This window comes from Ranitomeya imitator, chromosome 9 (assembly GCF_032444005.1).
Source record: "Ranitomeya imitator isolate aRanImi1 chromosome 9, aRanImi1.pri, whole genome shotgun sequence".
Taxonomy (NCBI): domain Eukaryota; kingdom Metazoa; phylum Chordata; class Amphibia; order Anura; family Dendrobatidae; genus Ranitomeya; species Ranitomeya imitator.
The window spans coordinates 43,845,081-43,870,170 of NC_091290.1; the positions used below are offsets into that span (position 1 = coordinate 43,845,081).

The 25,090-nt window shown below is 43.9% G+C and overlaps 1 protein-coding gene across 2 annotated transcripts in view; it reads left to right on the forward strand.

Moving 5' to 3' along the window:
• Nucleotides 1-25,090, forward strand: part of LRRC56 (leucine rich repeat containing 56) — a 66,293-nt gene that overhangs the window by 38,811 nt on the left and 2,392 nt on the right. For both annotated transcript variants that reach the window (XM_069738857.1, XM_069738858.1), the window contains exons 7-13: nucleotides 15,865-16,062; nucleotides 19,059-19,230; nucleotides 20,229-20,429; nucleotides 20,581-20,645; nucleotides 20,888-21,018; nucleotides 22,699-22,883; nucleotides 24,692-25,028. In XM_069738857.1, coding sequence (XP_069594958.1) covers nucleotides 15,865-16,062; nucleotides 19,059-19,230; nucleotides 20,229-20,429; nucleotides 20,581-20,645; nucleotides 20,888-21,018; nucleotides 22,699-22,883; nucleotides 24,692-25,028 — 1,289 coding nt within the window. The remainder of the gene's footprint in view (nucleotides 1-15,864; nucleotides 16,063-19,058; nucleotides 19,231-20,228; nucleotides 20,430-20,580; nucleotides 20,646-20,887; nucleotides 21,019-22,698; nucleotides 22,884-24,691; nucleotides 25,029-25,090) is intronic.

Sequence of the window (25,090 nt, forward strand, 5' to 3'; positions counted from 1 at the left end):
CTGGCCAAGTACGTGTAGTCCTCAATTCTTCTCCATCGCTCCACGAGAATGTGATTGACAACCATGCCCAGTCATTTAAAAAGACTAGGTTTATGTACAGGGACACGGAGGCCATATTTCAGTAACTTAAAGGTGTAGAACCAAGAAATAAAGAATGCCAGATTCAGGAGAACAGCATTTATTCTGGGTAAAAAAATGGCATATTTATGGCAAGTTACAGATGCTTTATAGGCAAGGACAACATGTCAAACAACAGCAACTTTTAGAAACGTCACACAACAAAAACATCTATGCAACTTAGTTATCTGTGAGTTGCTGTCACGTTATTTTTTTTGAGCTGTGATTTTGCTGTAAGAAAGAAAGGGCAAATCACAGAGAAGTCACACACATAAGTCACAGTCACGCGATTTGCATTGAAGTCTGTGGAAAATCCAAAACACTATCGACTCTTTTACAGTCGCAGGAGGTCGCAGGTCACGATGCGACACCATAGATGTTGACATTTGTTGCCTTGTCACCCTAGTCTAAATCACACTGCCTCCAGCTTAAGAACATTGTATATTTAATATATAAAGCTGAATGTGTGTGTGGTGTGTGTGTGTGTGTGCGTGTGTGTGTGTGTGTGTGTGTGTATGTCCGGGATTGGCATCTGCACTGTTGCAGCTACAGCCACAAAATTTTGCACAGTCACACGTCTGGACCCCGAGAGCGTCATAGGCTATGTTGTGAGGCGAAATTTTAACTCCGCGCATTCCAATTCATGAAACAATTTTGCCTCTATCTACATAATGAGGAAAAAGTGAAAGGAAAAGCGTTGGAGGCAAATTGACAGCTGCCAGATGTGAACAAGGGGGACTTAAAGAGTGAGAGCGATGGAGCCAAAGAGTATATACCGTACAGTTACTAAGGTGGGGCCCCGACATGGGATACTCACCACACACGGGGATATGAACAAACACACAAAATGCGCCACACACTACCACGTGCTTGAACACATATACCACCCTCAGCACACATTTCACCACACATACACCAACCTCGCCACACGTGCAAAACTCACCTCATGGAAAACTCGCCACAGGCAAAACTTGCACACGCAGAAAAATTGCCACATGCACAAAAGTTGCAACACATGCAAAAGTTGCCTCACACACAACTTGCACATACTCAAAACGCACCACACATAAAACTCGCCACGCGCAAAACTTGCCATGCACAAAACTTGCTGCACACAACTTGCTACACTAACCTGTCACATGCAACTCGACACACAAAAAGTTGCTACACGCATGTCGCCACACAAAACTCATCTCACAAAAGTCGCTACATGCATGTCGCCATATGCAACTCAACACACACAACTTGACACATGAAACTCACCCTAAAACACACACAAGTCTGGTATTATCCTTCAAAAATAAAAATCTGATTAATAAGCAGACAAACTACAAGAGCAACAAATGTACCATATAGGAAATACGGCAGCTGTCAGTCACATGACCTGTCTATTATGTGTATTAGGGTTGAGCGAAACGGGTCGAACATTTTCAAAAGTCGCCGACTTTTGGCGAAGTCGAGTTTCATGAAACCCGATCCGACCCCTGTGCGTGGTCGGCCATGCGGTACGCGACTTTCGCGCCAAAGTCGCGTTTCAATGATGCGAAAAGCGCCATTTCTCAGCCAATGAAGGTAAACGCAGAGTGTGGGCAGCGTGATGACATAGGTCCTGGTCCCCACCATCTTAGAGAAGGGCATTGCAGTGATTGGCTTGCTGTCTGCGGCGTCACAGGGGCTATAAAGGGGAGTTCCCGCCGACCGCCATGTTACTGCTGCTGATCTGAGCTTAGGGAGAGGTTGCTGCCGCTTCGTCAGAAGCAGGGATAGCGTTAGGCAGAGTCCATTAACCACAAAACCGCTTGTGCTGTAGCGATTTCCACTGCCCAACACCACCTTCGGTGTGCAGGGACAGTGGAAGCTCCTTTTTTTTTTTTTTTCCTCAGCGCTGTAGCTCATTGGGCTGCCCTAGAAGGCTCCCTGATAGCTGCATTGCTGTGTGTACGCCGCTGTGCAAACCAACTGCTTTTTTCAAAGCACAAATCCTCTTGTTCCTTCCTTTCTGCACAGCTATCTTTTTTGTTTGTCCACACTTTTTATTTAATTTGTGCATCAGTCCACTCCTTATTGCTGCCTGCCATACCTGGCTGAGATTACTGCAGGGAGATAGTAATTGAAGGACACTCCCTGTTTTTTTTTTTTTTTGTGGGAGATTAAGATTGACATTTCTGCTAGAGTGCCATCTCTGTCTGTGTCATCTCTCACTCAGTGGGCCATAGAAAGCCTATTTATTTTTTTGCTTGATTTGGGTTCCAAAATCTACCAGAAAAAATCACAACATCAATCAGTGGGAGAAAAATATTGGCCTCAGGGCTTGTGTGCCACTCCTTACTCCTGTGTGTGCCATCTCTCACTCAGTGGGCCATAGAAAGCCTATTAATTTTTTTGCTTGATTTGGGTTCTAAATTCTACCTGAAAAAATCAATAAATCAATCAGTGGGAGATTAATATTGGCCTTTGGGCTTGTGTGCCAGTCCTAAGCGTGCCATCTCTCGCTCTCTCAGATAGTGGGCCATAGAAAGCCTATTTTTTTATTATTTTATTGGGTTTATAAATTTTCCCTGGAAAAAAAAAAAAAGTGGGAGATTAATATTGGCCTCTGGGCTTGTGTGCCAGTCCTGAGCGTGCCATCTCTCTCACAAATAGTGGGCCATAGAAAGCCTATTAATTTTTTTGCTTGATTTGGGTTCCAAAATCTACCAGAAAAAATCACTAAATCAATCAGTGGGAGATTAATATTGGCCTCTGGGCTTGTGTGCCACTCCTGACTCCTGTGAGCGTCATCTGTCACTCAGTGGGCCCTAGAAAGCCTATTTTTTGTTTTATTTGTTTTCTAAATTCTCCCTGAAAAAATCATTTTATTTTCTTTGGTTTCTAAATTATTCCTGAAAAAAATCATTTTTTTTGTATTTTTTTTTCTCTAAAGTCTCCCTGAAAAAAAAAAAAAAAAAAAATCTGTGGGAGATTCATATTGCCCCTTCTGCTTGTGTGCCAGTCTTGACTCCTGGGTGTGCCATCTCTCTCTCTCTCCCCAATTGTGGGCCATAGAAAGCCTATAAATTTTTTTGCTTGATTTGGGTTCCAAAATCTACCAAAAATAATCACTAAATCAATCAGTGGGAGATTAATATTGGCCTCTGGGCTTGTGTGCCACTCCTGACTCCTGTGTGCGTCATCTGTCACTCAGTGGGCCCTAGAAAGCCTATTTTTTGTTTTATTTGTTTTCTAAATTCTCCCTGAAACAATCATTTTATTTTCTTTGGTTTCTAAATTATTCCTGAAAAAAATCATTTTTTTTGTATTTTTTTTTCTCTAAAGTCTCCCTGAAAAAAAAAAAAAAAAAAAAAATCTGTGGGAGATTCATATTGCCCCTTCTGCTTGTGTGCCAGTCTTGACTCCTGGGTGTGCCATCTCTCTCTCTCTCCCCAATTGTGGGCCATAGAAAGCCTATAAATTTTTTTGCTTGATTTGGGTTCCAAAATCTACCAAAAAAAATAACTAAATCAATCAGTGGGAGATTAATATTGGCCTCTGGGCTTGTGTGCCACTCCTGACTCCTGTGTGCGTCATCTGTCACTCAGTGGGCCCTAGAAAGCCTATTTTTTGTTTTATTTGTTTTCTAAATTCTCCCTGAAACAATCATTTTATTTTCTTTGGTTTCTAAATTATTCCTGAAAAAAATCATTTTGTTTGTATTTTTTTTTCTCTCAAGTCTCCCTGAAAAAAAAAAAAAAAAAAAAAATCTGTGGGAGATTCATATTGCCCCTTCTGCTTGTGTGCCAGTCTTGACTCCTGGGTGTGCCATCTCTCTCTCTCTCCCCAATTGTGGGCCATAGAAAGCCTATTAATTTTTTTGCTTGATTTGGGTTCCAAAATCTACCAAAAAAAATAACTAAATCAATCGGTGGGAGATTAATATTGGCCTCTGGGCTTGTGTGCCACTCCTGACTCCTGTGTGCGTCCTCTCTCACTCAGTGGGCCCTACAAAGCCTTTTTTTTTTTTTTTTCCTAAATTCTCCCTGAAACAATCATTTCATTTTATTTGTTTTATAAATTCTTCTGTAAAAAATAATTTTTTTTTAATTTTTTTTTTTTTCTGAAGTCTCCCTTTTAAAAAAAACAAACACAAATCAGTGGGAGATAAATATTTACATTTGCGCTTCAGTGACAGTCCTGCGTGTGTGCCATCTCATTTGTTGCCAACAACAACAGAGTGTGTAACATTGTGGCTGATTTTCGTTGTGGTCTCACCCACCTGTAAAGGGGTAGCTAAATCATACTGAAGTTATAGCTCACCGTGTAAGTTGTGTGACAGCAACAAATACCGTTCGTTTGGTAACGTTTTTAAAACAATGAGGAAGTCTGGTGGAAGAGGTCGTGGCCGGGGGCGTTCATTGTCAGCTGGTAATGAGGGTAGTGGTAGTGGTGGAGCATCAGGTGGTCGTGGGAAAAAAATATTGCACCTAAGTCTGGAGCTGTGGAGCCAGGTTCGTCGTCTGGCTACACAAGGCCTCGAACCCTCCCTTTTCTGGGAGTAGGAAAACCGCTTTTAAAGCCGGAGCATCAAGAGCAAGTTTTGGCTTATCTTGCTGACTCAGCCTCTAGCTCTTTTGCCTCCTCTCGTGAAACTGGTAAAAGTAAAAGCAGCGCGTCGTTAGTGGATGTTCACGGTCAGGGACAAGTCGCTTCCTTGTCCTCTTCAGCAAAAACAACAACAGAGAAGAATGCAGCAGGCGACACAATGGGTTACTCCATGGAGCTCTTTACACATACCGTCCCTGGCTTAGAAAGTGAAGCAGTTAACAGTCCATGCCCATTACAAGTTGAATCTGACATGGAGTGCACTGATGCACAGCCACAGCCAGACTACTATGCTGGTCCTTTGACTCAGACCACAACATTGCCCTCGCAGGGTGCTGATCAAGAATCAGACCCTGATGAGACTATGTTGCCCCATCACGAACGCTATACCACCGACCGACACGGTGACACAGACGAAGTTGCACACGAGCTACAAGAAGAGGTAATAGATGACCCAGTTCTTGACCCCGATTGGCAGCCATTGGGGGAACAGGGTGCAGGCGGCAGCAGTTCTGAAGCGGAGGAGGAGGGGCCGCAGCAGGCATCAACATCGCAACAGGTTCCATCTGCCGGGCCCGTATCTTGGCCAAAATGCGTGGCAAAGTCAAAACCTGTTGGAGGACAGCGTGGCCATCCGGTTAAAGCTCAGTCTGCAATGCCTGAAAAGGTATCCGATGCTAGAAAGAGTGCAGTCTGGCATTTTTTTAAACAACATCCAATTGATCAGCACAAAGTAATCTGTCAAAAATGTTCAACTACCTTAAGCAGAGGGCAGAATCTGAAAAGTCTCAATACAAGTTGCATGCATAGACATTTAACCACCATGCATTTGCAAGCTTGGACTAACTACCAAACGTCCCTTAAGGTTGTAGCACCCTCGGCCAATGAAGCTACTCATCAACGTAACATCCCTTCCGGCAGTGTAGGGCCACCATTTTCTGCACCACCTGCAGTATCTGTGCAGGTTTCTTTGCCAGGCCAAAGCAGTCAGGGTCAGGGAATCTCCAGTTTCGTAGTAGGAAACACTGCATCTAGGGCACCGGCGGCAACAATACCATCTCCCACCGTCTCTCAGTCTGCCATGTCCACCGGCACCCCCGCTAGTTCCACGATCTCCAGCTCTCCAGTCCAGCTCACCCTACATGAGACTATGGTTAGAAAAAGGAAGTACTTAGCCTCGCATCCGCGTACACAGGGTTTGAACGCCCACATAGCTAGACTAATCTCGTTAGAGATGATGCCCTACCGGTTAGTTGAAAGCGAAGCTTTCAAAGACCTGATGGACTATGCTGTACCACGCTACGAGCTACCCAGTCGACACTTTTTTTCCAGAAAAGCCATCCCAGCCCTCCACCAGCATGTTAAAGAGCGCATCGTCCATGCACTCAGGCAATCTGTGAGCACAAAGGTGCACCTGACAACAGATGCATGGACCAGTAGGCATGGCCAGGGACGTTACGTGTCCATCACGGCACACTGGGTAAATGTGGTGGATTCAGGGTCCACAGGGGACAGCAAGTTTGGGACAGTTCTGCCTAGCCCACGGTCTAGGAAACAGTTGGCTGTAGCCGTTCGCACCCCCTCCTCCTCCTCCTCCTCCTCGTCCTCCTGCAGAAGCGAGAGCTCGTCCACAGACCGCAGTCGCACAACCACTCCATCCGCAGCTGCCACTGTTGCACACCAGGTCTCCCATTATGGGGCAGCTACTGGCAAACGTCAGCAGGCTGTATTGGCTATGAAGTGTTTGGGCGACAACAGACACACCGCGGAAGTTCTGTCCGAGTTCTTGCAGCAAGAAACGCAGTCGTGGCTGGGCACTGTAGATCTTGAGGCAGGCAAGGTAGTGAGTGATAACGGAAGGAATTTCATGGCTGCCATCTCCCTTTCCCAACTGAAACACATTCCTTGCCTGGCTCACACCTTAAACCTGGTGGTGCAGTGCTTCCTGAAAAGTTATCCGGGGTTATCCGACCTGCTCCTCAAAGTGCGTGGACTTTGCGCACATATCCGCCGTTCGCCTGTACACTCCAGCCGTATGCAGAGCTATCAGCGTTCTTTGAACCTTCCCCAGCATCGCCTAATCATAGACGTTGTTACAAGGTGGAACTCAACACTGCACATGCTTCAGAGACTGTGCGAACAGAGGCGGGCTGTTATGTTTTTGTGGGAGGATACACATACACGGGCAGGCAGTAGGATGGCAGACATGGAGTTGTCAGGTGTGCAGTGGTCGAAGATTCAAGACATGTGTCAAGTCCTTCAGTGTTTTGAGGAATGCACACGGCTGGTTAGTGCAGACAACGCCATAATAAGCATGAGCATCCCCCTAATGTGTCTGCTGATGCAAAGTTTGACGCACATAAAGGATCAGGCGTCTGCACCAGAGGAAGAGGAAAGCCTTGATGACAGTCAGCCATTGTCTGGTCAGGGCAGTGTACAGGACGAGGTAGCGGGCGAAGAGGAGGTGGAGGATGAGGAGGATGATGGGGATGAGTATATTTTTAATGAGGAAGCTTTCCCGGGGTCATTGGAAATTGGTGGCGTGGCAAGGGCGGGTTCTGGTTTTTTGAGGGACACAAGTGACGTAGATTTGCCTGCAACTGCCCCTCAACCAAGCACAACCGCAGATTTGACAACTGGAACTTTGGCCCACATGGCGGATTATGCCTTGCGTATCCTCAAAAGGGACACACGCATTACAAAAATGATGAACGATGACGATTACTGGTTGGCCTGCCTCCTTGATCCTCGCTATAAAGGCAAATTGCAAAATATAATGCCACATGAGAACTTGGAACTAATATTAGCAACAAAACAATCAACTCTTGTTGACCGTTTGCTTCTGGCATTCCCTGCACACAGCGCCCGTGATCGTTCTCACACGAGCTCCAGGGACCAGCAGACCAGAGGTGTTAGAGGGGCAGAAATCAGAAGTGGCGTTGGCCAGAGGGGTTTTCTGACCAGGTTGTGGAGTGATTTTGCTATGACCGCAGACAGGACAGGTACTGCAGCATCAATTCAAAGTGACAGGAGACAACATTTGTCCAGTATGGTTACAAACTATTTTTCATCCCTTATCGACGTTCTCCCTCAACCGTCATTCCCATTTGATTACTGGGCATCCAAATTAGACACCTGGCCAGAATTGGCAGAATATGCATTGCAGGAGCTTGCTTGCCCGGCAGCTAGTGTCCTATCAGAAAGAGTATTTAGTGCTGCAGGTTCAATACTAACTGAAAAAAGGACTCGTCTGGCTACCCAAAATGTAGATGATCTAACCTTCATTAAAATGAACCACAACTGGATTTCGAAATCTTTTGCCCCACCTTGCCCGGCTGACACCTAACTTTCCTATGAAAAGGTCTTGCCTGTGGACTCTTCTGAATGACTTTTCCAATCTCGTAATTTTCTGCACCTGATTGTCCAGCATACGACATGTTTACTCCTAACAAAATGGCCAAACTCCCCACACGGGGCCGTGGTATCGCCACTTTGCGCCAGCACCCGTGAGAGTGCTGTTTGTCTGAAGAGGTGGGTGTGCCCGCTTTTGGTCGACGGCACTGCCACTGGGTCCCTCATAGTACAATAAAGTGTCTCTGGCGGTGGTGGTGCGCACCCAATGTCAGACACACCATTGTAATATGAGGGGCCCTGGGCCTGTACCGCCGGCCACAAGACAGTTCCCCCCCCCCCCAGCTCAAACAGTGCTCTACCACTAGCAAAATTATCTCTCACAGCTTCACCAATGTTTAGTCTATGCGCTGACATCCTTCAATGCCTGGCACTGACAATACCATTGTTTTGACATTTTTGTTATGTTAGGCCTTCGAAGCCTGTCTGCGGTCCGTTCTTTCTACAACTACTACACTGACCAGGCCACTGCTGGCCGTGTTCCCCTGGAACCAATTTAAACTTGCCTACAGCCAGCCCAATTTTGTTATGTTAGGCCTTCTTAGCCTGTCTGCCGTCACTCCTTCCACTAGACTTCCACTGACCAGACCACTGTTGCCCGTGTACCCCTGGAACCAATTTTAAATTGCCAACAGCCAAATGTTATTATGTTAGGCCTTTGATGCCTGTCTGCCGTCACTCCTTCCACTAGACTTCCACTGACCAGACCACTGTTGCCCGTGTACCCCTGGAACCAATTTTAAATTGCCAACAGCCCAATGTTATGATGTTAGGCCTTTAATGCCTGTCTGCCGTCACTCCTTCCACTAGGCCTCCACTGACCTGTCTACTGCTGCCCGTGTTCCCATGGAACCAATTGTAAATTGCCTACAGCCAGCCCATTTTATTACGTTAGGCCTTCGAAGCCTGTCTGCGGTCCCTCCTTCCACTAGGCCTCCACTTACCTGTCTACTGCTGCCCGTGTTCCCCTGGAACCAATTTTAAATTGCCTACAGCCAGCCCATTTTATTATGTTAGGCCTTCGAAGCCTGTCTGCGGTCCCTCCTTCCACTAGGCCTCCACTGACCTGTCTACTGCTGCCCGTGTTCCCCTGGAACCAATTTTAAATTGCCTACAGCCAGCCCATTTTATTATGTTAGGCCTTCGAAGCCTGTCTGCGGTCCCTCCTTCCACTAGGCCTCCACTTACCTGTCTACTGCTGCCCGTGTTCCCCTGGAACCAATTTTAAATTGCCTACAGGCAGCCCAATTTATTATGTTAGGGCTTCGAAGCCTGTCTGCGGTCCCTCCTTCCACTAGGCCTCCACTGACCTGTCTACTGCTGCCCGTGTTCCCCTGGAACCAATTTTAAACTGCCTACAGGCAGCCCAATTTATTATGTTAGGGCTTCGAAGCCTGTCTGCGGTCCCTCCTTCCACTAGGCCTACACTGACCTGTCTACTGCTGCCCGTGTACCCCTTGAACCAACATCATAAAATAAAAAAAAAAGTATTTTGCTTATAAAAAAGAAAATACTGGTGAGATATCAAATGCAGACATTTTAACATTAAAAACAAACACACAACTAAAATCTGGTACAGTACTAAAAATGGCCACCAGCTACAATTACTTTATCCTGCAAGTATTTAACTGAAAGGTTTTTTAAATTGAAAACACAGATATGGCATCCACCGAGTGTTGTCCTGTCGCGTCTTCTTTATATTATTGCCGAGAAGATGCAAAACAATGAAAATAATAAAATCATTAATTACCAAAATAATAGAGAAAGTCAACACCACATTGCAAATAAACATTCATTCCAAATAAAGAAGCAGGGCGCGTCCGAGGGTGAGTATATACCTAATAAGAATATAATCACCCTCGGACGCGCAATGCTTATTTCCAACAGCCTTCCTTCCTAAGAATCAGCCCTTCCGTGGTGTAGAGAGACGTTGTGTTACACTCCAAGGTGTTCCCCAGGTTGCCTTTCCTGAGCTTCGATCTTCCGGCTCTCGTTTAGTAGTTGTTGGAAACTACGCTGCATTAGGCCTTCAAATTGGGTATGGGGTGTAGAGAGATGGTGTGTTCCACTCCAAGGTGTTCCCCAGGTTGCCTTTCCTGAGCTTCGATCTTCCGGCTCTCGTTTAGTAGTTCTTGGAAACTACACTGCATTAGGCCTTCAAATTGGGTATGGGGTGTAGAGAGAGGGTGTGTTACACTCCAAGGTGTTCCCCAGGTTGCCTTTCCTGAGCTTCGATCTTCATGCTCTCGTTTAGTAGTTGTCGGAAACTACGCTGCATTAGGCCTACAAATTGGGTATGGGGTGTAGAGAGAGGGTTTGTTACACTCCAAGGTGTTCCCCAGGTTGCCTTTCCTGAGCTTCGATCTTCCGGCTCTCGTTTAGTAGTTGTTGGAAACTACGCTGCATTAGGCCTTCAAATTGGGTATGGGGTGTAGAGAGAGGGTGTGTTACACTCCAAGGTGTTCCCCAGGTTGCCTTTCCTGAGCTTCGATCTTCCGGCTCTCGTTTAGTAGTTCTTGGAAACTACACTGCATTAGGCCTTCAAATTGGGTATGGGGTGTAGAGAGAGGGTGTGTTACACTCCAAGGTGTTCCCCAGGTTGCCTTTCCTGAGCTTCGATCTTCCGGCTCTCGTTTAGTAGTTCTTGGAAACTACACTGCATTAGGCCTACAAATTGGGTATGGGGTGGAGAGAGATGGTGTGTTACACTCCAAGGTGTTCCCCAGGTTTCCTTGCCATTGCTTCGGTCTTCCGACTCTCGATTAGTAGTTGTAGAAAAGTACACTGCATTAGGCCTACAAAATGGGTATGGGGTGGAGAGAGATGGTGTGTTACACTCCAAGGTGTTCCCCAGGTTGCCTTTCCTGAGCTTCTATCTTCAGGCTCTCATTAAATTGTGGTTAAATGGAACAACTGCATTTGGCGTACTAGTTGGTTTGGGGCCTACTATCGGTGTCTGCCACTCCTTGCTGTTCTCCTGGTTTCCTGTCCTGAAATTCCATTTTCAGGCTCTCGTTAAGTAGTTGTTAATGTTAGACTGCATTTGGCCTACTAGTTGGGTTGGGGCCTACTATCGGTGTCTGCCACTCCTTGCTGTTCTCCTCCACTGAACAAAGCTGTGCCGCCTGTTTACTACGGTTGCCAATTTTGAACTGCATTTCGACTACTTACTGATTTGGCCCTACTCTCTGTGTCAGCCTTTCATTCCAGTTGTCCTCCACTGCAATGCCCCCTGGTTATTCCTGTGTTACCAATTTTGAACTGCATTTAGCCCACTTTATTCTTTGGGCCTATATCTGTGTTTCCACTTCATCGTGCCCATTGCCCAGCCAGTGATAGATGAGTCTGCTGGTACATTGACCCATAACGCAACATTCCCCGTGCATGCTACACAACAACATTGTGACCCTGCTGAAAGTCAGGTTGCTCTTCCCGCATACCATACCACCTTACACGGGGACAAAGAGGAAGGTGCAGATGAAAGTGCAGGTTCCTTCATCAGGTGGGGGGAGGAATACTAGTTGGCGACGTCACTGGCACAGGGCCTCTCATAGTACGCAAAAGTGTTGCTGCCGGTGGGAGGCGCCCCCGCCGTGCAAACACACCGCTGTACTTTGAGGGGCCCTGTGCCAGTGCCAATGCCAACAAGTGGGCCCCCCCTGCTTGCTCAGGATCACAGCACTTGCAAAGTTGAAATACTTACCTCTCCCTGCTCCACTGCCGTGACGTGGTCCAGATTTCCTGGGCCCACTAATTACTTGAACCAGCCCTACCCCACACAACTTTAGCCAAATGACCCCCAATTTCAAATGCCTTCCAATTATTATAAGGTAAATTACGCTTGACAAGCTTCATTAAGAAGAATGGATGGTTTTGACATTAAAATGGGCACTCTAGGTGTTTTCCTGGCCCCCACTCACTGCCGACTATGCTGCCCCATTGACTTGCATTGGGTTTCATGTTTCGGTCGATCCCGACTTTTCGCCATAATCGGCCGATTTCACTCGACCCGACTTTTGAGATAGTCGGGTTTCGCGAAACCCGGCTCGACTCTAAAAAGGTCAAGGTCGCTCAACTCTAATGTGTATGTGTGAGCTAATATATACTGCCAGGGGGGAGGGCTTCCTGTTGGCTGGGGATTTATCAGGCTGCCAATAGCAACCAATCACAGCTCAGCTTCTATTTTGCTACAGTTAATTAATCTGAGCTCTGATTGGTTAATATAGGCAACAAAGGACATTCTCAGTATAACAAAGCTTGTGTGAGGTAATAGCATGTCAGTTAGGGTGTGTTGGTGGAAAGGCTGATGTCAGTCACATTACCTCTATGTGAGAGGATATAGAAACTGCCAGTTACAGACTTTTTTTTTAACCACAATAATGCCTCATAAGAAAAGGAATTCCCTGTTCAAGAGTTGGAACAGCCAAAAATCTGTTCATCTTTGCACCTGAAGGAAAAACTAAAATGTTGTTTATCAAAAGGCTCTCAAATAAGTAGTAGAAGATTATGGATCACCCCATCAGGGCAGGGCCTTCAGTTCACAGGGGGATGTCACGGTGGCTGACCCAGTCCGTGTCCCTAGGACGTCCGTGTAAAAGGGGAAAGGTCTTTAAAGGGATAAAGTTTGTGTTCGTGACGCCACCTGTGGTATTCGATCAGGGCGACCGACGCTGCTTTAAGGGGTCCGCTGGGCTGATGTTATGGCCGCTAGATGATATACCTTCCCACAGGTGAAGTATGTCCCCAGGGCTTCCTGGTGTGTATGTAGGTGGTGGATGGTGAGAGGCGCAGTGAAGAACGAGGACACAAGGTTGCAGTCTCTTTATCTTTACTGAAGACTTCAGCATTCACAGTCCAGGACACCAGATCACAGGGCAAGCAGCGTCTGGCCGGTTTGGAGGCAAGTCCAGAGTCCCCTTTGTCCAGGTGGAAATCAGTAGCCTTCTTTTGTGCTGCAGTGTTGTAGTCCCTTACTGCTAAGCTTCTCATAAGGTCCTCACAACTGTTGTAGATGTTATGTCTCTTTCTCTGTCCCCCAGATAGGATAAGACAAACCCGTATGACTGGTGGCTTGAGGCGGTTTATAGGGACTCTAGCATGCCCCAGCCTCTAAGGGGTGCCGCCGTGCCTCCTTGGTGTAGGGACGGACAGGTAATGTGAAATTAGCTGTCCTGTCGGTCTCTGGAGCAAGACATAAAGGTTGTTACTCCCTCGGTGTTCCGGCTACCGGGCTTCTGCGCCTCAGAAGGAGGCAGCCTATGTAGGGCTGGTCCCCTTCTGGTATCCACTCCTTTGCTACGACTTCTTTGCACGCTCACTGCAATACAATTCTGCCTTCAATGTCTCTTTCTAGGAGCTGCAGCTCTGAGGGCATGCACAGCTCTGTGTCCTTCTCCTTTGCTCTCTGACAGGATCCAACCCTTGCCAGGGACCAACTAACTGAGCGGAGCTCAGCCAGCAACTAACTAACTTTCCCTACAGGCACACAGTTTTACCAATGTGGGGAGTGACCTAATAAATAGGAGCAAGAGCTCCCCCTGGTGGCCTGGAGTGTGAAATGTGTTGCATGTTTGTGGTACCTGGATGCAGTTATCTTTCTTTGCCTCCAAACATAGCATCACTCTCCCCGAGAGGAAAGCAATACCACTGTGACGACCAGGACCCTGGGGCGCCGCAATTACTTCACATTACTTGGCCAATTTAGTTAAATCTGTGTGGAATATCTCTGGTGCTGAAATATATGTTGTGAAATGCTTCTATTAGCTTAGTTTTTGCCTTTTAATAATTATATTTCTATCTATTTGTTTGGTGGTTTTTGTGTGTAGAATAAATTTTTGTTAACACATTCTATTTTGCTAACAGCAGTTATTAACCTGGGCGAAGCCGGGTAGTACCGATAGTTATATATAAAATTGTAATAATAGAAATAGTCGGTTCAAGTAATACATCAGATAAGTTTAGTAGAAAGATGTTTACTTCCACTCATTTAATTAAACAATACATATCTCTACATATACGGTACCTGCCAGCTTATTGGATTTGAGTTGAAAGACCAATCCAAGTAGCCAATTCAGTTTCTGGGATTATATGAATTAAAATAATAACACCTTTACCTCCGGTTCCAGCAGTGTCAGCGCTGGGTCTTCTGAGGATCGCGTGACATTGAGTGGCAGCAGGTATTGCATGACGTAACAATATCACGCTATCCCTGGAGAGTCAGTGCCGACACTGCTGGAACGGCGCCAGAACCGGTGGTGAGTATAGGTGTCATTATTTTACAAGGGGGAAACATAGGGATTGAGAAAGGGTTGTCTGAGTAGAGTACAACCCCTATAAATATAGAGAACTGTGAAGTCACCCAAAGAATGAGCCGGTCACTTCTATTAAACGCTCCATTATTTCTGAACCCTGAAGTGGTTAAAAAGTGACATAAGAAGGAATATGTGCACAGCAATTTTGTTTTTACATTGCTGTGCATTATGCTCATTTTATGAGGCAGGAAAGAAATATATCTTGGTACCGTGTTAGCCAGTAGATAGAAAAATATTTAGAATTGAGAGTCCTCAGTGGTTGATACCTTTTAATGGCTAACTGAAAAGATGGTAACAAATTGCAAGCTTTCGAGACTACACAGGTCTCTTCATCAAATGTACCTGTACCAAAAATGTACCTGTCCTCTCCAACAGCTGCAGGTACCTTTCCTTGTAACCAGAAAAAATGTAAAACCTGTCCATTTATAATGACCACGGACAAGATAAAGATCCCCAATTCACATCAGGACTACAAGATACCAGGTACTTTCAGCTGCGTCACTTCTAATGTGGTGTACCTAATTATTTGTACTAAATGTCCAACTGGTGGTCTGTATGTGGGGGAGACAGGGCAAAAGCTTAGAAAAAGAATGAATTCTCTCCGCCACACAATAAGAGAAAAAAGAATGGATCTACCTGTGGCAATACATTTTTGTCTCCCAAATCATAACATTATGGACATGAAATTACTTGTGTTAAAAGGTAGCTTCAAATCTCAGAGAGACAGAAGAGTCTGGGAATATAAACGGATGACCACCTTTTAAAGTCTCACTGCAGGAATGAATGTGTCGCACGGATTTATGTCTTTTTACATCAACCAAGGAACTTGCCCCTCAGACTATGAGGGGTCATCACAACAGAACCAGACCCCAATAAAACAATCCTTATCTAAGAACTGGCCCAATATTTATGGACAGAACTGTTTATCACTCATGGTAATTCTGCTTCATGTCACCTGTCTTATCCATGGTTTTTCCCTTTTTTTTTGTTTTTTTTTACATACTATGTTGTGCATAAATATGTGATTCTTCAGAATTTGTTTTAGTCTTTGCCTGATGAAGAGACCTGTGTAGTCTCGAAAGCTTGCAATTTGTTACCATCTTTTCAGTTAGCCATTAAAAAGGTATCAACCACTGAGGACTCTCAATTCTAAATATTTTTCATTTTATGAGGAGCTTTTTTAGGCGGAATCCACCTGAAAGAAGACACTGTGTGCACACAGCATTAAACTGACAAAGTAATAAATCAGTAAAAAATAATTCAAACACAATAACAATTATCAAAAAGGGAATTCCTTTTCTGTTTCCAAGAAGCGATGTGTGATGAAGCTGCTGCAGCGCTGAGTACCAGATAAGGGTGATATAAGTCGTGCGGCAGATAAAACATGGTAATTGGTGCCTCATTGTGTGGTTCTTCGTCTTCTGGTATACTCTCTTGTCCACTACAGGAATTATACCTGGCCTACAATGCTCTAAGGGATCTCAGCCAAGTGAGCATGCTGGAAAATCTGGAGATCCTTGATCTTGAAGGGAACAACCTAGAACATATTAGTGAACTGCAGTACCTGGCATTATGCACCCAGCTTACAACACTTACAGTGGAAGGCAACCCCATATGTGCCCGACCCAGTCCTGAGGATAATGAGGTATGCTACCAAACAACTTACTATATTTGTGATGGACATTGACTGCATCGTTCATGAGTTCATCTTTATTAATGAAAGAACAAGTGCTCAGTTCACGCTCAAAAGCCAGATAGAGTATATATCTGTGAGATTCTGTTCTTCTCACAGTGTGGTCTGGTCATCCCTGCAACATATGGGTTAAGCACGCAGGTTCAGAGTAGTAATGAAGGTCTATGCTGACCATGGCGTCTCTCGTGTTGAGTTCCATCTGTCCCCAGACACGGCTTCTAACAAGGTTATCAACCCTTCTGTCTGCATCTGACTCTGCTGCCTGATCTGATTTCACCTTGGGTGAGATCATCTACTCTGGTGATCTCATATCTAATATACCAAGAGCCCCATCATTTAGTTAACGGGAATATGTAATCAAAAATGTATTTATTGTTTTAATCAAATTTTCATGTCAAACTGATATTTTTTATTCTTACATTTTTCATATAAGCATATTTAAAAAAAAAACTTGAAATTTTACAAATTTCAATCTTTACAGCTACAGACTCATAAAGCGGTTGTGTGGTCCAAATTGATAAGCCAGCAGTCACTCTGTGTGACTCCAGAGTTATGAATCCCCCCGATGCACACATTGTGTGCTCTGGGGATTTGCTTGGTTTCTGAGCCGGGATGGAGAGTATGTATGCATTATACATACTCCCGGCCAGAGCCCGTCTAGCGAACATGGCCTCGCTCCATACACTTGTATAGAGCAAGGCTGCGCCTAATCTAGTGATGCAGCTGTCCAGTGGGCACAACCGTCTAGTGGGCACAGTCTCGCTCCATACAACTGTATGGAAGCGAGGTAATGCTCACTGGCCAGGAGTATGTATAATACATACATACCTTCCGGTCCCAGGTCAAAAAACAGTGAATCTCTGCAGTGCTCAGCACGTGCGCTGGGGGATTCACAAGTCTGCAATCTCACAGAGTGACTGCAGACTTATCGATTTGTACCAGACAACCCCTTTAAGGGGGTTGCCCCACGAACAAAGTATATTTTAATTACCAGATCTTGGAATAACAATACATTTCACAACTGGATGTGATAAAAAAAAAATATTCCTCTACTGAGATAATCTTATTAATGTTCCCCTGCTATATACTGTGCAATGGCCATATCTGACCATGCAGAGCTGCTCCAATTCATGGTTGGCACATACCACAGATCCTGACTAGGGGGTGGAGGAGAATAAGTCATTTGTAATAAGTGAGTATACAGATGAAACAGCAGGGATTCATATTTGCTATTTTCTTAGGTAATACTTAGGTAATACTTTTCCCTGCCTAAGGTAACACATTTTCTGAGTGTCACTCTGTGACGGTCTTAAGTAAGGGTGAGGGGCCTCAAACTGTTCCTGGAACTGAGACCCTAACTATCCCTGTCCTGAGGATACTCTTGAAGGTAAAGAGTCCCGGGTCTACAACCTTAATATGCCGTAACCCTAATCCATACCCTACCCCACCCTAAAGGGCATGGAACAGAAATGTAAAGAAAACAAAACACGAAGACAAAACAGGGATAACAGAAAACCATTATCACACAAAACCACTCACCAACAACAAGGAGGAGAATAGGGGCAGGGAAGAATAAACTAAATGGGAATAGGGACCGGGAGATAAACTGTTGTACTTCAGCAAACAACAGATCACTACTACTCCTCCAACTCCCACTCCAATTACTCAGCTTTAACACTTAGCACAGGAAGATGAATCTTTCACCGGCAAGGACTAAATGCCCAGAGGCAGTATATATGGAGGGAGTAAATGATAAGCAGTTGCAGCTGAGAACAACCAGGCTGCATGTTCTCAGCCAGCATGGAAATAGTCCTTAACCCTCAGCACTGAAGGAAAGAAAATCCATTTAAAATAAGACTCACACCATCTCTAAAAACGACTGCAATTCATTACCTGACGTGACCTTCTAACTCCAGGTCCTCCATTGGGTCGTGCAAGTGTTTCTGCCATGTCTCCATACCCCTAAACTCAGCAAAATCAAGTCAGAGAGGTAGAAACTCCGGCTGTCACTGAGCTTATATGTTACCAACTTAATTTATGACGAGCTCACAGGACTGGGGAGGGTGGCAGAAACACAAGTTCCTGTGATAAATCAGGCAGGGAAATGTTTAACTTCAGAAAACAGCAACTGTGAGACCCTCCTGTTTTGTCTGTATACTCTCTTATCATAAATGACTTATTCTTCCCTCCCCAGAAAAGGAACTGTGTTATGTTCTGACCATGTACTGGAGCAGCTCTGCATGATTGGACACAGCCATTACACAGTAAATAGCAATATTATATTTATAAGATTATCTCAGCACAGAAACCTTTTTTATCACATCCAATTGTGGAAATGATTATTATTCCAAAATCTAGTAATTAAAATGTGCTTTGTTCGTGGGATAACCCCTTTAAGTATTCATGTCTACATCATCATAGACAGAATAAAAAAAACTAACATATATACAGATGTAAAAAAGATTGTCACGACTCACAACGCACCATCTTGACAACGTGTCACAAAACATAACAAGTAAAATAACATTGAATAAAGCTAAAATGTCATGTTAGGTGTAGAATTACACAACTACACGTGTTTCATAAGTATGACATCATATATATGCAAGTGTATATCAGACTAATGTATAATGACCAATCTGTACAAAATACATAAAAACCAAAAGAAAGAAACCAAAATAAAGGCCAAATATGAATAGTATGAAACAAAGTCAAATTTATTAATCAAACAATTGGAGTAAATTATGTTGTTTTTTTACTCCTGCACAACAATTGTTTGATTAATACAATTGAGATATTTTTACACACTATTCATATTTTGACTTTACTTTGGTTTCTTTCTTTTAATATCAGACACCACCTATGGTTAAGGGTTCGCTCACATTGACGTATATTCCTGTTGCAAAATAGTGGCTTAGAAATAGAATATGTTTTTTTTTTTATTTCAGTCTTCAGAGTATGATTACCGTTTAGTAGTGAGAAGAATGATCCCACAATTACAAGTTCTTGATGATGCCCCCACTGATCAAATAAACCCAAGCGCCCCCCTGACTCCAAATAAGGACTGGCTGGTGGTGTTGGAGTCCATCAAAGAAAGTGCTATGAGCTTTGCTTCAGTAGGTAAGTGCCACCAGAAATAGCAGATGGATGGTAATAGATCAGCCAACATATTGATAGACTGGAATAACGGAGACAAGAATGGAGCTTTTGAAGGCTAAAAAACATCCAAAAATATTAAAAGACCAAATATATAAAACTGACAAACAGACAGGTAACAATACCAATAGGGAGCGCCACCAGCAGAAGGTCCTGATGGGAATAGGAAGGGGAAAATCAAACAAATATCACTGTGGTGATTAAACCCCCTCACAAACCCATCGCACCAGACATCAAAATTAGGACGAAAAGTGTTTTTTTTCCAATTCTTAGCAGAATGGGTAAGTCCCAGTAATCATATAAGGTCATCCCCAGATAAGAACTAGTTACAATTCTGGAAATAAATACGGTATTTGCTTATTAAGCTGTTTTTTGTAAGAAAGAAGCCATGTTCTGTTTTTCTAATCCTGGAAACGTCCTTTAATGTGCCAAAACCATGTACCCCGTTTATGTGCAAAAAATAAAAGGCAGGTAGTTGCTAACTAGTTAGTAACTACTTGCCTGTCCTATCCGGCGCAAGCTCAGAGCAGTCACTGACGATGGGGCGTGACTGCAGACGTCATGCTGATTGACAAGTTATGCTGTGGGAGCTGGCTGTCAATCAGCATGACGTCGGCAGTCTCGCCCCATCGAAAGAGCAGAGCAAAAGAGAATCCACTGCTCGGCCAACACTATGTCAGCTGAAGTCATAGAATCGCAGGCAGAGATCTGCTCTTGGGTAGAACAGGCAGGTAGTTTGTAACTACATGCTTGTTAGTTCTTAGGCCCACAGTAAAAAAATTAGATAGTCCTAGATAACCCCTTTAATTGGTGAAATGATGTCAGGCTAGTAGTATGTTCTTCCAGAGGACTATGTCCTATTGTAAGGATTGTGTGTTAGGTATAAACAGATATCTGATTGTCTTTAATTAAATATATTATGAATGATCAAACCGATATTCGAAACATTTTTTTTCATCAAGAATCTGAGAGTTCCCAAAAAAACAAAGCTACGAGACCTAGTACTGCCCAGCCGGTGCTAACCAGACGACCAAACTCAGCCCCAAGACCCTCAAGTGTTGGAAGAATTGTCCAGCCTCCCAAGACTAGCCACCCAAGTGGAAGCCCACTTGTGCCACCGGAGGATTCTCCAGTCGAGGACGAAACCAGTGATCTCACTCATGGTAACAATAATTAAAAAATGCTGCTCAAACATGAATTCATGTTGTCTTTCTTGTTATTGTGGAGCCTCTGGGTATTGTACAGTATACGAGGGTGCAAGCAGCTTGTTCAGTAATTGTACCCATAATTGTATGGGTTTATTTTTAATCACAGGGGTTAGCAAAGTCATCTGTGGAAACCCCGTCAAAGCTCTCCGTGCACGAAAAGAAAAGATAGAGGTAAGTGTCTGCAAATAAAATGTTATACTGAAACATTGAAAATGTTTGTAGTCCCAGCTGAATTTGGATAGAGCACTGAGACACAAAAGAGAGGACCAAGATCAAGAGGCAGCGATAACCATGAAATCATATTCCATTTGGACAGCACTGATTTTATATAAAGTTCTTCTTCTTTTTTCAGGGTATCCATGGAATATTAGGTGTTACTGTTGCTAAATATTTTTGGTAATATTTATTTTCAGGCAACTCATAGCTCAAGTGTGCCGCCAAAGGGATTCAAGCCTGAGGCCTCATATGATTCTGTTACCGTCTCTCAGAAGGATCGTGATGATGTGTTTGCAGAACTAAAAGCCTGGAGAGAAAGCCATCATGAGTAAGAGGAGCTAACAAGGATGATTGATGAGAATGTCAGACATAGCCAAATTCAGACATCTATGTAGGTATGTTTGTATGGTCCAAGCAGGGGGTCTGTTGACATAAACTTGACATCCTCATAGCCATGTATGAGACTGTCAAGTTCGGGTCAGGAGACTCGTTGCCAGTCCTTGCATTGTGGTCCAAACTAAGATCACCACCCACAGATGTCTGAATTTAGCCGTAACAGGGAATCTGTCAGTAGGATCAACCCTCCTAGGCCGTCTATAAGGGCATGTAGGCCATAGGAAGCTGAGTAACATGATACCTTGATAGCTGTGATCTGATGTCTCATTCCAGAGAAATCCATATTTTTCTTATATGTAAATGAACTGTTTAGATCTATGGGCTGGATATAGATCTTCATGAGAATCTGCCTCCAGATATTATTTTCAATGAAAGTGGGCATTACCATTGTGAGACATGTAGATCAAGAGAGCACACTATCAGTCATTACATGTCTCACACTGGTAGCTCTCCTTTCATTTAATATACGCTCTGGAGGCAGATTCTCGGGAAGATCTGCTCATAGATCTTAACATCTCATTTACATATTAAGAAAAATGTAAATTTTAGTGGAATAAAATATCAGATTGCAGATATCAAGGTGTAATTTTATCCATCTTCCTATGGCCTGCATGCCCATATAGACGGCTTAGGAGGGTTTGTCCTACTGACAGATGCCCTTTAAGGGGAACCTGTTATGTCCTTTTGTAGCATGTAAACTGTCCTCAGTGTGTTGTTAGTGATACTTCATTTCATTCAGTCACACAATTTGATGTTCCCGCAGTTGCGCTGACGTCACTCAAATCCTCTTTGAAAATCCCATGCTTGTGCAATATGTATCGTGGAGCTGTGCTTGCGCATGCGCCATGATGAACGGCACCCCGGGCACGTGCACTGAAGCTGTGTGTATTACCAAGCTTTACTGACTGTATACGGCCGAAGCCGCTTGTCATGGTGCAAGTGTGGGGAGCCGCTCATCATGGCACATGCGCATCCGATCGACACTGCGCAAGCGCAGGATTTTTCACAAGTATTTGACTGACGTCGGCGCAACCCCAGGAGCATCATTCATATTGCGTGGGTGGTGACAAACATGACTGAATGAAATGAAGCACACCCCTATGACTAACTGAGCAGGTACGATCTAACTATATAAAGTGCTTTTTAAACATGATTAGACCGTGGTTTTTAATGAAAAAGAAAAACATGTTAGTGATGTATTGTCCTTCCAACTATTAAGGGAAAGCAAAAAATAAAACAAAAAATTTTCTTTTTTTTTGGCTGCATTTACTGAAGATTTTATACATTGTTGTCTTGAGGATACGGTAATAATAAAATACACCAGCACTCCAAATGGGTAGAATGCTCGAGTATTTTACCACAGCAGCAGTACATAAAATCAGCTTTGACCCAGATTGCACTTTAACATGTAAAAATGTCTGTAGTTGAGAAGTAATGGTGAGAAGGGGCGTATTAGAAGATTTATGAGTTTCATGTTTTGGGATTTTTTTAGGCAAATTAATGAGTTTTGCAAGATAAATTTGAACACAAAAAAAGACATACGGTACATTGAATTAATTCATGATGGTTTTCTGGAGAAAGAATCAAACTGTCTTTTAATTAATGTCACTAGAGTGCTGCAAAGGATAAAGGATGATCAGGCCCCACAGGTCCTCACTATAACGCACAGTGATGAAGAGGACAGAGATAGCTTATGTTCCAGCAGTGAGGATGAAGATCTGGAGGACACTTGGGACTCGGCATGCCTTGTAAGAGTATCTCCTGAGACTGCAACTCACTCTCCTAGATCAACCTCAGGTAAGAGCTTCTTCAATTTAGTTAAGGCCCCCAAGACACAGGTCAAACTTAGCATGTTTGACGCAACTGATCACTACCAGTCTTATTGGTTCCGTATATAAATATATCTGCAAAAGAAAATACAAATTATACAAAAAAAAAATCCTAGGTCGGCTAGCCACAAACTATACATGCAAATTCTAACTCCACAGAGCTGGGTCTAGTGTACAGCTCCCCAACCAAACAATCATTTTACCAAGAGCACAGAGCAAGGTACTCTACCCAAGTGGGGTAATAGCTGTGGGGTTAATGTCAGCTTTGTAATGTCAGCTGACATCAAGCCCAGGGGTTAGTAATGGAGAGGCGTTTATAAGACACCCCCATTACTAACCCCATAGTCAGATTTAATAAAGACACATACAAAGTAATTTAATTGAAATAAACACTCCCCTCTTTTACCCATTTATTCACCAAAAAATAAAAAAGCAAAGTTATACTCACCTTTCCGCTGATAATTCATTAAAGCCCATGTCCCACGACGATCTGGATGGTTTGGTGAGCGGTGACATCAGTGATGCAACCGCTCACCACGCCAGCCGGACCATGTGTCCATATTTGCGGTCCTTAAAAACCAGACATATAAAACGGACATGTGAAGGGGGCCTAAGAAAGACAAAACCTTACTTTTACTTCAGGTTTATTAACCTTTCAGAACGACTGACATCATGGCAGTTATTCCATAGAAATATTGATCATCAAAATACAAATTCAGCACACAGTGTGTGTAGTATATACTGTATATATATATTTATATATAAATATAGTGTATATTATTATCCCATTGCTGTTAGTGTAATACCCCCATACGTGTGCTCCTTGTGTGCTTTCCTTGTACTTTTCCAATTGTCTGTTTGCCTGTTCTCTCTGTGCGTTCGTACAATTATCCTGTATGTATACCTTTAATGTGTGCATCTCCACTGCTGGAAGAATGCTGGTTATAGCCATAGAAAGGGAATTGGATCCAGTAAAGGACTAGAGCGTTAATGTTGTTATATCAATGGTGCTATTCTGAGGCCAAACACCCCTGACCCTCTGGGGCTCTTAGACATGGAGGAAGTGAAGGAGTTCTTCATCTGAAGTTCAGGAGGACGACCATATGGAGGGTTGATGTTCAGAGTTTGGACACAAGAAGAATAGAAGCCCATATATTTTATTGGGAGGTGTAGGGAAGCGACCATGTGGTTGGGAAACCACAGTGGTGCTATAAGACATGACCTGAGTTCGGATTCGTCTTAAAAATATGAATTATCCCCCAAGAATTGGTCCCTAAGTGAAAGTTCCACCAGTGACCATGTATGATGCACGGGGGACCTATTGTGATTCTACAGAGTAAGTAATCCAAACCACAGTCATTTCAGGGGACCTGGTATTACGTAGCAAGATTGGAATATACAGTAGCTACCATGAGATGAACCAGTGAGCTTCTCGGAAGAATGTGGGGCCATTTATTGGTTGGTGTGGGCTCTTGATTGCCAGACCAGAGTATTGGTGAGCAATACTTCTGTCCTTCTGCCTGTGGAGTGACCTGTTTAACTACATATAGTCTACTCAGTTGACTGTGGGTAAAGTATCAAGCTAAGTCAATCGGGTGACAGGTTCAGGTTTGGTGAGTAATCCTCCTACGTACCAAGTGATGGTTCAACTGTTGCACTGTGTATTGTGTGTCACAGGTACATTGCTGCTGCATAATGAGGTAGCATTTATAGTGTTTAGTGAAATCATTGTATTATTTATAGTTTTCATTAATTATTATTATTTCCCTGTAATAGCCATCTCACTGAACATTGCAGAGATGACATCATTTGATTCCCCTCGTCTGCCATCTCCTCCTATGACTCCATGCCCACCAGGTCCAAGTGGTGTAAACTCCAGAATCAACAAGGGTGCAGACATTCGAGCAAGACGTTTACATAGGGTCTTCAATCCAAGCAAGACCATAGCAATGCCAACAAATACATACATGGGGGATGAGGCCTTTTTGCCAACCGAATTTGATGACCATGTTATTAGACCTCAGTCAGCTAGCCATCCATCAAGAGCACAAGTCGGAGAACTGAATAGAAGGCCTTATACCGGGCCTGGAATACTAGAGCACAGTAACTCCAGGTGAGCGTTTTCAGACATGTACTGTATATGACTATTATGACAGCTCATTTCTACAGTGTATT